The sequence below is a fragment of the Sinocyclocheilus rhinocerous genome, unplaced genomic scaffold, assembly GCF_001515625.1.
Source record: "Sinocyclocheilus rhinocerous isolate Xijiao unplaced genomic scaffold, SAMN03320098_v1.1 scaffold1063, whole genome shotgun sequence".
Classification (NCBI taxonomy): domain Eukaryota; kingdom Metazoa; phylum Chordata; class Actinopteri; order Cypriniformes; family Cyprinidae; genus Sinocyclocheilus; species Sinocyclocheilus rhinocerous.
Window position 1 is genome coordinate 1,070,423 of NW_015625586.1, and position 13,445 is coordinate 1,083,867.

Below are 13,445 nucleotides of genomic sequence, written 5' to 3' on the forward strand. Positions count from 1 at the left end.
CATTTACGTTTTTTAAACAAGACTTTAAGACAAGCCAGCATACATTTGTCTTTCAAACTTTTCAATCTAGTTATTACAGGTTTTTTCAACTGCTTACATTTTCAAAACTTTGCCTCTTTTTTTCAAAACTTTACACACAAATCCACAAATTGCACACACAAAATGCCTCACATCTCTTGCAAAATGAAGCACTGCATTCAAAATATCACAAACACATCTCAAAAGCAAACATTTGCAAACACCTTTGCCATAATATTAATTCCTGTTAGATTTTTGTGTGTTACATAGGGAATTGTGTGTTGTGTTTTGCAAAAAGTGTTTTATGAAATTGAAAACTGAGTCAAAATGCTGATAATTAGTGTGTGGTTTTGCAGATTTGGTGTGTGGTTCTGGTGTTTGAGTGTCAGGTTTCAGAAAATGTGTGACAAGTAAAGATTTTGTGTGTAAGCAGTTGAAAAAAAAAACTGTAAAAAGAACTATCAGAAATTGTCAACGGATTCGTTAAGGAACCAGAATCATTAGGTGGAATGGCAATTTAATTGAAACCAGAACTGTTAAACTCTTTCAGAAGCAGACACTCAACAGCACATATTCCTCCCCTCTCTTTCCTCTCACCTCTGTGTTTCGTGGTCTCTGAGAGAGTCGCTTCTGGAGAGTTCCTGACAGAACGTTGACACTGATATGTGCCAGCACAGAGCTGTTTTTATGCTTTTGTGTGTGTGTGTGTGTGTGTATGTTTGTGCAAACAAGAATGAAACTGTGTTAAGTTCTGAAGTTCAGCTGAGAGTGAAGTTTTTGGATGTGTGTATGTGTCCTACTTTTCCACAGCTCTGAACTACAGCAGCAGCAGCAGCAGACATCAGACAGCTCTCTGTTTTTCCTATATAGTTATCTCTCTTTTTGTCTTAGTATACACCTCCCCCCCTCACATTTTCTCTCTATGTAGACTGAGAGCTAATCTGTACAGTCAGACAGAATGCCCAGGGGTTTCTATAGTAACAGCTGCATTCCAACCGAGGGGCAACTGAGAGGAAGAAAGTGTAAAGAGGGAAGGAGAGAGGAGGGGTAACAGAGTTCAGGAAGAGAGGCAGAAGATTCACATAGACATGAACTGACTATCAATTATCATATATTTCACTGCATCTGTCTATCTGTCTGTCTGTCTGTCTCTGTCTGTCTGTCTGTCTGTCTGTCGGCCACAGTCTGACCAAATGAAAAGCAGTTTTCACCCATAACTGCCAGGTTTACATTGTTACCTCTCGGATAACTGCTTTATTATGGTGGAATGGACTACTGATACTAAAACACACATAAAAGCAGTAGACAGCAATAAAATGTACATCTGTTTTGTTCTTCATGATAAAATACTCCCTCTCCTCTCCTACATTTACATTTATTAATTTGGCAGATGTTTGTATCCATGTTAAAACTATGTATTTATCATTATCTGTCTTCCCTGGTAATCATGAATTTCTTCTAGAAGTTAGGTATCTTATATGTTTCTCTGTCTCTTCTTCTCCATAGAAATCTACACCATCCAAGGAAACTCTCACGGCAGCCCATGCTACTTCCCCTTCCTGTACGATGGCCAGTGGTTCCACAGCTGCACCAGCGTGGGCAGGGAGGATGGCTTTAACTGGTGTGCCACTACTCATGATTACGGAAAGGACCAACGCTGGGGCTTCTGCCCAGTGAAGAGTGAGTGAATCCAGCTGATGCTGCTCACGTCACTCATAGAGCTGACCTGTTAAATTCAGAACGTTTTTCACTGTCTGGAAGCTGGAATGTGAGACTACTGTACATCATAGAGCACATCTTCCTGCTTACTAAAATGCATCTCTCTCTCTCTTTCCAAAGGTACTGACTGTGAGACGTTTTGGGACATAAACCCTTTGATGGATAACTGTTACCAGTTTAACTTTCAGGCCACGCTGTCCTGGAGTGAAGCACGGACCAGCTGCCAACAGCAGGGAGCGGACCTGCTCAGCATCACTAAAGTAGAGGAACAAATCTTTATCAATGGTGAGAGATGGAGGGATATAAACATGGTTATATTCATTACTTTAAAAATGATTTGTTTTGCAAAGGGATTAAAATTAAAGGGTTCTGGTAAATGCAGAACACACAAGGCAGAAATTGCTGCTCTCATATTTGTTTAAAACTCAGTGGAATGTGTTTATAAAGTGTGTGTGTACTGTAGGTTTGCTAACTGGGTACAGCGCCACCCTGTGGATGGGCCTGAATGATTTAGATCTCAATGGAGGCTGGCAGTGGGCTGACTCCGCCCCTCTCAAATATCTAAACTGGGAAACAGGTGAGGCCACACCCCTTACAGCCCCACCCTCCTATAACCACACCCACTTGGACATTGAATCAGTATACTGTAGCTGACTGTATATTTTTTTTCTTACATATAAAACACTATTTTACATTAAGACTTTTTCAAAATGTTTCTGCTGTCAGTGTTCTTAGAGCTCATTTGCATTAGGAAGGATGTGATTTGTCTCACGGATGTGTGTGTTGTAGAAATGCCAAGCTATGACGAGGAGGAAAACTGTGGAGTGATCAGCACCGATGCTCAGGGTCGCTGGCACAACCGGGACTGTTCAGTGGCTCTGCCTTACATTTGCAAGAAACGGCCCAATGCCACACTCGACCCCTTCACCACAGGTATGTGTGCGGTGTGTGTGTGTGTGCACATTTTTGGCTTGTGGTTCACATATAAATGTACAGAGCAATGTTACCACTGCTTACACTTCTACTTTAAATGATTGAAAATGACTTGATTTATTTCAGAGGTAAACCTTGTCTGGCCCAGCCATGCAATTTGAGTAGCTTGCCCCAAAATTGCATGTTTTTCAGCAAGCCGAGAAGTTTTTAGCTTTTAGATTCTGCTGATGTACCTGAAAGTCTGGTTCGGTCTTGAGGATCTCACCTGTGTCTGTGTGTGAAACAGACTCCTGGGCAGATGATGGGCGGTACCAGTGTGATGTAGGCTGGCAAAACTTCCAGGCGGGCTGCTATAGGTTGAACTCAGACAACATGGACTGGAGCTCTGCCCACAAAATGTGTCAAAAGATGGAGGCTAACCTCGTTAGCGTCCACACCCTCCCAGAGCTTGAATTCATCACCAAGCATATGAAGAAAGGTATACACATGCAAATAAATGCCTATTCATAAATGTACAGAAACACGTTTGCTTTATCAGTATTTTTGTCTTTCCAGTAAAAACAGAAACTGCTTTTTTCTTTTTCTTGAGCATAAACCTCATTCAATTTTATAAATAGCACAATTTGCCAATGGGGTAAAAGTAAACTTAATTCAGGATATATTCTCTGGCAACAAGTCTTAATATTTTATATCATTTGGCAAAATTTCTGCGATGTTTCAGACTCTATCTTCCTGTCTTTTAGATATAGAGGAGTTATGGATTGGTCTACATGACACAGCTATGCAGATGAACTTTGAATGGACGGATCGCACTCCAGTCATCTTCACTTACTGGCATCCATTTGAGCCCAACAATTTTCGAAATGTAAATGAGGATTGTGTCACCATCTGGGGGCCTGTGAGTATATATAAATATAAATATATATGCATATAAATATATATAGTTCAAAAGTTTGGGATCAGCAAGTTTTTTTTTCTTTTTTAATAGCACACATTTGGTTTGTGATATAATTCACTTGAGATATCATTCATTTACATTTATGCATTTAGCAGACACATTTATTCAAAGCAAAGAACACAAGAGGAACAAAAGCAATTTGTTAAGGAGCCAAAAAATACAGGTTTATTTGACGCCTACTTTAGGAAACAAGCTATTGAAGAGGAGAAATGCAGAATGAATTTTTAAATAAATTAATAGATTTATTCACATTACATTGATTGAAAATGATAGTAAAACATTTATAATTTTACCAAAGATTTCTATTTGAAATAAATTCTGTTCTTTTAGACTTTCTATTCATCAAAGAATCCTGAAATTAATCTATGATGCTTTCAGCAAAAATTTTAAGCAGCACAACTCTTTTCAACATTGATGATAATAAGAAATGTTTCTTGAGTATCAAATCAGCATATTAGAATGATTTCTGAAGGATCATGTGACACTGAAGACTTTAGTTATGGCTGCTGAAAATTCAACTTTGCCATCACAGGAATAAATTACATTCAAAAATAGATTAAAATAGAAAACAGTTGTTTTAAATTGTAATAATATTTTACAGTATTACTGTTTTTTAAATAAACACAGACTTAAAATAAGCATAAGTGACTTTAGCATAGTCGAACCCCAAACTTTTAATCGATAGTGTAGAACGAGCTTGTCAAGAAAATATTGCAAAAAATACATTTAAAAAAACAAATCATGACAAAAGTATAATTTTAGGGTGAAATAGCCAGACATGTTTTTGAGAGGTTTTGTGTGGATTGAGTTAAAGGTACAGTGAGTTAATGCCAAATGTGTTTTGTAGCAAACCTTATCCCTTTTCAATTGTCAGAATGATGTTAATGGATATGAATCTGCTTTCCTTTATACTTGTAATTAAGTCAGTGATCCTAAAAGTCTACATTTATGGCAGCTTCATAGTGATAACCCCTCATTATACAGTATGTGTGTGTTTGTAGGAGGGCCGCTGGAACGATAGCCCATGTAATTACTCGCTGCCCTCGATCTGTAAGAAACCAGCACAGAAGTCTGACGATCGGATAGAGGACCACGGCTGCAAACGGGTAAATCACTCTGGTTTTCACTCTGTTGCCTTTCTCCTTATGTTTCTCATTCATCTTTGTCATTCTTCCTTTTTCATTAGCTTTAATCCTCTAATTACCCTTTCTTGTTTTGTTCTCTGCAGTTCCTGCAGTTTTCTGTTTGTTACTTCTGTTTAGCTGGATTTCTCCCCCAACATACTCTCTGTTGCTCTCTTTCTCTCGGCATAAAGACTCTATTCACAGTCGCCGCTGTGTCATGCTGTTAAAACTCCAGATGTGGTCAGTAGATCCAGACCTGCCACAAGCATACAGTAAACAGAGGAGTCTGACTCACACACACGCTAGTCTTCATAACTCATAACTGTTTGCTAACCGAGGACAAAAAGTTTGAGGTCATGGACCAAGTTACTCTAGCAAGCACACAGAAACAAAATATGCATACATTGGCTACATTTCATTCTCATTGCCTTACGTCTGTCATCCCTCCACCCAATTCATCCAGATCTACAGCAGCTCTACATGAAGCCGTCTTTGTTTTAAATGAGTGTTGTTGTTACCTTGCTGTGACCCTGGTAATAGGCATCTGTTAAATAAGAGCTGTGACCCTGGATGCCATCGCCTAGGTCAGAGTTCAGAGGTTACTAGTGGATAACCTAAAGCTTTAAAACAGTATGCTTGACTAAGTTACTTTTTCCCTAAAGAAAACTCGTCTCACCTATGCAAATGGGTGCTTTGGGTTTCCAGGATGTTGCTGTTTGGTTGTAAAGGTGTTCTGATTTCTGATTTTCTGAGTTCTAATGTTTTAGCTTGTTGCTTGGGTGTTCTGGGTGGTTGCTATGTGGTGTTTTGCTTCAGAGATAAGATTAATGTAGGTCTATGCTGTTTTTTCCCCCTGTGTATTATCGACCACCAGGCAAAAAAAATAAATAAATAAATTAAGTCCTACAACTTAAAGAAGTAATAGCACATGTTTCTTCCATAAGCCACACAATTTGATAAGTTATGTGTCCAAACTGAATATTTAGGGTTGGGGGGTTGTAAATAAATGTACATTCATAAGACATTTATAATAAAAGGGGGTTGTAATAAATAGTAAAAGTAATACATGCCTCATCAACTTCATACAAGTTCTTTCAAATACTTTATTACTTCTTTTCATTTTTCTTCTTCACAATTTTCTGTCAGTTCATTTAGCCCCATTTGAACTTCATTTTGTAGTTTTTTCAGCAGTTTTTGACTTTACACTGATAAAATGTTCAGTACTTAAAATAACTAAGTGTCATCAAACTCATTAACATAATATTTGCATACTGAATTGTTATTGTTTTTTGTTTGTTTGTTTTGTTTTGTGAAACTGATTTATTTACACCACCATTCAAAGTTTGGGGTCAGTAAGATTTTTAATACTTTTAAGTTAATACTTCTATTCAGCAAGTATACATTCATTTCATCAATAGACACAGTATATATAAATAAACACAGTGTAAAGTTATGAAAAATTTATTTCAAATAAATGCTGTTCTTTCTATTCATCAAAGAGTTCTGAACAAAATCACAGTTTCAACAAAGCCATTAATTAGCACAATACTGAAAAAAATCTACATTTTAAAATATATTCAAATAGAAAACAGTTATTTTAAATTGTAATAATATTTCAAAATATTACTGTTTTTACTGTAGTTTTGATCAAATAAATACAGACTTAGTGAGAATAAAATCTTCTTTCAAGAACATGAAAAAAATGTAAATTTCAAACGGTGATGTAGATAGAATGAGCTTAATTGTCAAGAAAATATTGCAAAAAAAAAATAATAATAATAATGACAAAAGTATAATTTTATGAAATAGCCAGACATGTTCTTAAGAGGTTTTGTGGGATTCATTCACATGTGTGTTTGAGTCAGTGTTAAGTGTTAATGCAGAGTGGATTTTTTTCAGCAGACGTTATCCCTGTAGAACTGTCAGAATCATGTTAAAAACCTTTGAACGATACTGTATGCACATTGCATGTTTCCCCCCTCTTTTTCTGGTATTTGGATTTACAAATTACAATAATTTTGTAAGGCATTAACACTATTCTTTTGCTGCATTGTAGCCCTTTCTGCAAATGAAAATCTAGTTTTAACAATTTAATCTTCATTTTTGGAACAGGCTGCTAAATTTGGAGTCATAGTGAGTTTGTCATTGTCAGACAATGAGAGAACACATCTGACTCTCTGTAATGTCTTAAACAGTAGAGCAGACAGCCGGCAAACAGGTCAAGTTACTGCCTCTTGCCTAGTGCTGACGTGGAATTTAGATACATTCCTTAACATGTGGGTGTCTGTGTGTGAATGCATGCATGTGTGTGCATGTTTTGTGCCTGTGGGTTTAATTGTTTTGCCATTGGTCTAATTCATATAGTTTACATATAGGGTAAATTCACCTACTGACAGAACCAGTTTTTAGACCAGTATAAATTCCTAGCTAGTCCAGATTGGTTTATGCTGGTGTTCATGCATTTAATAAGAAAATGTAATTAAGTAAATAAATAAATACAATTTCAAACGAATTTCCAGATGCTTTACAGTTGTCACTGTACATTTAACACTTAGCAAAAAATAACTAGTTTAAAAAATATGCTGAGCTGTTCAGAAACATTTACCAATGCATTATTTTTCAAGCAAGAATAATAGAATGCATTATAACACAGCACACTTTCTCTCTCCCTCTGGTGAATCTCCTCAGGGTTGGAGATGGCACAGTCCTTCCTGCTTCAAGGTTGGAGAAGAATCTCTAACCTTTAATGATGCAAAAGGAATGTGCGCTAGCAGCAATGCCACACTCGTCATTATTAATAACAGGTACTGGACACAAGCCTAGCAACATGGACTGGATTTGTATTCAGCTTGTAATGCTCTTTCCCGAAATCAATGAATTCTGAAGTGACTTATGAGGTGCATATTTCCAGGTTTGAGCAGGCCTTTGTGAGCAGCCTGGTGTTTGGACGATCTGCCGATCAGTTCTGGCTCGGCTTGTATAATGAGAACAGCACCGGCACGTTCCGCTGGATAACGGGAGAGGAGCTCACATACACCAACTGGAACAGAGACCAGCCAGGTACAGAAACACACACGAGCGTGTGTATGGCATGACCATGTGTGCACCTGAATAATTTGTTTCTGTTTATCATTTGGTGCTAAGCCATAAAATGCTGAGGATGAACCTGCCTTTTGTCTTGTGGTCGCAGCACAGATAAAGGGAGGCTGTGTGGTGATGGTGGCGGGGCAGGCCATGGGTCTGTGGGAGGTGAAGGACTGTGCCAGTGTCCGCTCCAAATACATTTGCAAACAGAATCAGGACTCTCTCATCCCCAGCCCCCCTGTTCCTCAGCCCACGCCCTCCCTAACAGGATCATGCCCATCGGGATGGAAAAGCACCAATAAGTTCCGCTACTGCTACAAGGTTGTGTGCCATTCAAAATTGAAAAGCTTTCTAAATTAAAATTTGAGTTGAATTTGCAGAACTGTAACTTTAAATGTAATAAATATCGTTGCAAAATGTAAATCATATTATTACCCAGCTCTATATGTAAAGTTGAATATATATTATATCCAGATTTATACGCACGCATACAGTAACACCCAGCTCTTTAAAATTAAGTTAGGTATATATATATTATTTATATTATATCCAACTTTATCCACTTTATTCACAGTATACTCACATACTATACTATATAGCAAATCTTAACTGCTTGATTGCTTGTATCATTGCAAAATGTAAACTATATTATCGCCCAGCTCTATTCTGCTATGAGGCATGAAGATATTAAGATATTATAAAAACAACATGACTTTCTGTATTAACAATTTAAACATTATAATTAAACATGGTGGAAATTTCACCTATAGATTCATATATTATATTTAATAATTATTAACATTTATTTTCTAAAACTGGTAAAAGAAAACATTAATTTTCCCAGATGGCTCTAGTTTTAACAGTTCTGCTCAAAAATTTGCATAACACCTTGCAGAATCTATGAAAATGTTAATAATTTTAACAAAATAAGAAGGATCATAAAAAATGCATTTTATTATTTATTTAGTACTGTCATGAATAAGCTACTTCACGCAACAGATGTTTACATAAAGTCCAAAAAACAAAAGAATTGCTGAATTTATTAAAAAAATGATTCTTAATACTCTGTTGTTACCTGGATGATCCATGACTGTTTTCATGTTTTATGATAGCTGTTCATGAGAAAAATCCTCCAGGTCCTGCACATTCTTTGGTTTTCCAGCATCTTCTGCATATTTTACTCCTTTCCAGCTGTGGCTGTATAATTTTGAGATCCATCTTTTCACAAAGAGGACAACTGAGAGATTCGTACACAACTATTACAAAAGCTGCAAACATTCACTGATGTTCAAGAAGGCAAATGATGCATTAAAATCTTTTGATGGCCGTACTAATTTTTTTTGACTAATGAAATCCGTTTAATCGATTTTACATATCAGGGAATAAAAAGTCATAATGAATGATTGCAAATTCATCATAAAATTAATAATCACAAAAGTTTTTTTAATTTACAATTCAGTAAATTCTTCTTCCTGCCATTTCATTTCAAATCCAGTTCAGCATCCTGTGAGCGTGTCCAGTCAATTCAAGAAGTGAACCAATTCATACATTTTGAATTTTGGCCAGTCCTTGTGTGGTGTCTGTGTGTTTGTTTGTATTGGTGTGTGTGTGTGGTCCGCTCATTGCTGTGCTTTTGTAGGTCTTTCATGCAGGTGCACTGGAGAAGAGACTGACTTGGATTCAAGCTCACAAGTTCTGCCAGAAACATGGAGCTCAGCTCGCCAGCTTCAGCACGCCAGAGGAAGAGACCTATGTCTTCCAGATCCTCCATGAGGCCTTCGGGTAAGCGTCTAAAATCCAGCCCTAAAGCAACACTGTGTGTGTTTGTGATGTTTGAAGGTGTGATTTTTGTGAGAATGAATAAAATTTCCTTTTATTTAGCAGTTTTTACACTCAAATACCCCTAGTCAGAATAGGGTAGAGGTTATGTTTGTTCGGTTTATGATAAGTTTGACTTTATGATTCGAATGCATCATGGGGGCCTGTTATAGTATAGTATAGTAGTGTCTAACCACTCTGCCTTCTGATTGGCTGTGTGGGCAGTGAGGCGGAGGATCATGAGCAGCACTGGCTGTGGATCGGAATTTCCCGCAGAAATAGTGACAGCTGGACATGGAGTGACGGATCAGTAGTGAGTTTCTTAAAATACTGTTCATTTTTATTGTATTTCATTGTACTAGACCAGTGTGTACAGTATGTGTATATACTTACTGTTCTAATAACACTGATGGATATTTTAATAATCGTTCATGATTATTAATTATATCCAGTATGATTTTAGAGCAACACATTTCTGAATGTTATCCATGGGGCTGTGGGCATATATAAGACAAAAAAAGGCCCCCATATTAATATTTTTGAAGACCCAAAACATATTTTAATCTATGGGAAGTCCTACTATAGTTAATATAGTTATAGTTACAGTATCTAAATTTTAAAAAGCAACTATAATAATTGTAATTAAAATAATTACATTTCAGCGTTCCAAAACGTGTAGGAGCTAAATATTCTTAAAGAATGTAATATATTTATTAAAAATATTCAGTATGTTAAAAATCAAATATTTTAAATATATATATAATAGACCATGAGAATCCTGGTTCTTCAAAAATAAAAACAGGGGGTTTTGAAGGGGTAAATCAAGATAAGAAAGATCACGATGATGTTTTTTAATGATAACGTTTTTAAAGGTTTTAATGCTTGTTTTGTCTCATTTTAAATTATTTTAAGTAATCTTGAGGGCTTTTGTAAGTATGATGATGCCCCCTAGTGGTCCCTGGCCCCCTGGTAGAGAATCATTGCCATAAAAAAAAAACAACAACTGCAAATATCAGAGTAACATGGCATTGTTTTCTGCTTCCATTTCTTTAATATTGTATCTACATAGTAGCTTTTTGTTAGCGATTCTACCATACAAAGTCTATTTTCTTTTCTCTTTCAGGTGTCCTATCAGAACTTTGGCAGGGGGAATTATGGGTCTGCTGAGTGTGGAGCAGCTAACATGGCTGACACCAACTGGCTGGTATCACACTGCGAGTCTGAGCTGGACTGGATCTGCAAAATACCGAAAGGGAAGGTGGAAGAGGAACCTGAGAGCCATGAAGGTCTGTGGCAGTGCACTCTTAAGACTGTAATATTATCAAAAGAAAAGGCTTAACAAGTTTGTTTGTGAGCTGAGTATGATTTTGAATCTAAGTAATGTGACATTATTATACATTTGTGTGTGTAGACACTGGTTTAGAGTGGGTCGATTTTGAGGAGGCCCAGTATAAAATGTTTGAACATCGCTCCACGTGGGACCAGGCTCAGAGGATCTGCTCCTGGTTCGACGCCTCCCTGGTCTCCATGCACTCTCCTAAGGAGAACCAGTTTTTGGTTAGCACTTTACGCAAGGTAAGCACACAACCACACACTGTCCTCTAAGAGGTATGCTTATGAAATATTAAATTAACAGCAGTTAAAGGATCAGTTCACCCAAAAAGGTAAGATACAAAAGGTGTACGGAACAAAAGCTGTGGTGGTACCTTTTTTAAAGGCACACTCTTGTACCTTATTTATCACTAAATTATGCATATTAGTACCTTAAAGGTACATATTAATACCTAAGGGGAAATATTAGTACCTAAAAGGAACAAATTAGTAAATTTTGAAAGGGTACAACACCAGCGACAGATTTTGTACCTTTACCTCTGAGAGTTATCATAAAAGTATTATTTTGTGTGTTACTGAAGATAGAAGGTAATGGAGATTAAAAAGTAAACAGTCAATTTCATTTTAGGATGAATATTTTGCATAAAGAGGTTTATCTAAGGCTAAATGCTATATGAAATGTGTTTGCAATACTAACCAAGAATTGTGTGTTTACTGTGTCCAGATGTCCCGCAAAGAAAATGACCTGTGGTGGATTGGCTTGCACAGTTTGAAGAACGATGGGAGATTAAGGTGGTCTGATCATTCGGTGCTCAATTATGTGTCCTGGGGACTAGGACAGCCTCGACCAATCAGCAAAGAGCCCAAATGTGTCCAAATCTCCGCCTCAAAAGGTTTGATCCCTTTTACACACATATCAAATCAGAAAATTTGTCATCTTCACCTTGAATTTGACATGCACCGGTTTTGACTGCACATTTTATATAAACATAAGAAAGGAGTGCACAGATTTAAGGTTCAGACGTTTTGAAGTTATTTTGTGGAATATGTGACTCAACAGCAGTGAGTTTAGTGAATTACCTTAATGTTGTCTCAGGTGACTGGTCAGACCAGAGGTGTCACGTCGATCTTCCATATGTGTGTAAGAGGGTGAATGTGACGGGTACCATCCCTCCCACACCCGCTCCTCCTCTCATACCTGCCGGCTGCCCCCAGGGCTGGAGGCCTTTTCTACACAAGGTACATAGACTGTCTGCTTTTATACATTATACACTTGCAAGGCTGAACTGTAATGAAAAAAAAAAAGTTTTTATTCTCCCCAATTTTTTGTAGTTAGTTCAGTTCAGTCAAATTTAGTTTTGGTCATTATTTGAACCATTTTGGATCATCTCTTTTTTATGTACTGTGTATAAACTTTATACTTTTTCTAAGAAATGAAAGATTACATTGACTTAAAGTAATTGCAATTGTTTGTCTTTCAAAACCTACCTAAAATAATTGTGAAACAGTCTCACATTTCATTTTACTTTTGTAATGTGACATATTTCTATGTGAAATGGGATATTCATTGAGAAATATTATGTGGAACTTGTTTCTGTCAGGAATTGATTAGATCATGAAAAGTTATCTATATTTTTGATGAAGCAAGATATTTTGATTACATTTTTTTTCATTTGGAATGTAAGAAAATAAAGATATAGCAAAAATTATTATTTTGAAAATGACTTTCTTACAGAAATATTCATTTTCTTATATCAGTAATCTCTGCATTCTGTTTTTTCCCCCTCGTTCTAACAGTGTTATAAGGTGTTTGGAGAAGAGCTGTCGAGTCGTAGCACTTGGGAATCTGCCTCCAAGACGTGTCTGACACATAGAGCCACGCTAGTGACAGTGCCAAACCACCGAGTTCAGGGTAAATCAAACCCATACACACAGACACACACACACCACAAAAGAGAAGATAGGTTACATTAAATTGATAGTTCACGCACAAAAAATTACAAAAAATGTGAAAGTATAAGAATCATAGACAACTTTTATGAATATTGGGACTGACATGCCCCAATGTCTCTGGCGCTTACAGCCCTCAATTTGCTTTGTGTAGCATTAATTTGTGTGAATGGAAACAGACTAAGCTCTGCATTTGATCTATTTCTTTCTCTCTCTTCAGCGTTCCTTGTGACTCTGCTGCCCAACAGCAGTTTCCATGTGTGGGTGGGGCTTACTTCAGAATCACAGGCTCAGTTCAGGTGGTTTGAACCTGGGTTACTTAGCTATACTAACTGGGCCCCTGGAGAACCAGTGGACAACAGACAAATGAAAAGCCCGGTATCTATCTATCTATCTATCTGTCTGTCTGTCTGTCTGTCCATCCGACTATCTATCTATCTATCTATCTATCTATCTGTCTGTCTGTCTGTCTGTCCATCCGACTATCTATCTATCTATCTATCTATCTA

General features: G+C 37.0%; 1 protein-coding gene across 1 annotated transcript in view; it reads left to right on the forward strand.

Annotated features, from left to right (window-relative positions):
- mrc2 (mannose receptor, C-type 2) overlaps positions 1-13,445 on the forward strand; it is a 31,081-nt gene that overhangs the window by 12,649 nt on the left and 4,987 nt on the right. Inside the window, exons 3-20 of the mRNA XM_016571304.1 lie at positions 1,525-1,698; positions 1,858-2,022; positions 2,201-2,314; positions 2,527-2,670; positions 2,957-3,148; positions 3,414-3,568; positions 4,630-4,734; positions 7,441-7,556; positions 7,664-7,812; positions 7,943-8,157; positions 9,476-9,618; positions 9,880-9,967; positions 10,778-10,940; positions 11,066-11,229; positions 11,711-11,879; positions 12,083-12,225; positions 12,784-12,898; positions 13,157-13,314. Coding sequence (XP_016426790.1) covers positions 1,525-1,698; positions 1,858-2,022; positions 2,201-2,314; positions 2,527-2,670; positions 2,957-3,148; positions 3,414-3,568; positions 4,630-4,734; positions 7,441-7,556; positions 7,664-7,812; positions 7,943-8,157; positions 9,476-9,618; positions 9,880-9,967; positions 10,778-10,940; positions 11,066-11,229; positions 11,711-11,879; positions 12,083-12,225; positions 12,784-12,898; positions 13,157-13,314 — 2,672 coding nt within the window. The remainder of the gene's footprint in view (positions 1-1,524; positions 1,699-1,857; positions 2,023-2,200; positions 2,315-2,526; positions 2,671-2,956; positions 3,149-3,413; positions 3,569-4,629; positions 4,735-7,440; positions 7,557-7,663; positions 7,813-7,942; positions 8,158-9,475; positions 9,619-9,879; positions 9,968-10,777; positions 10,941-11,065; positions 11,230-11,710; positions 11,880-12,082; positions 12,226-12,783; positions 12,899-13,156; positions 13,315-13,445) is intronic.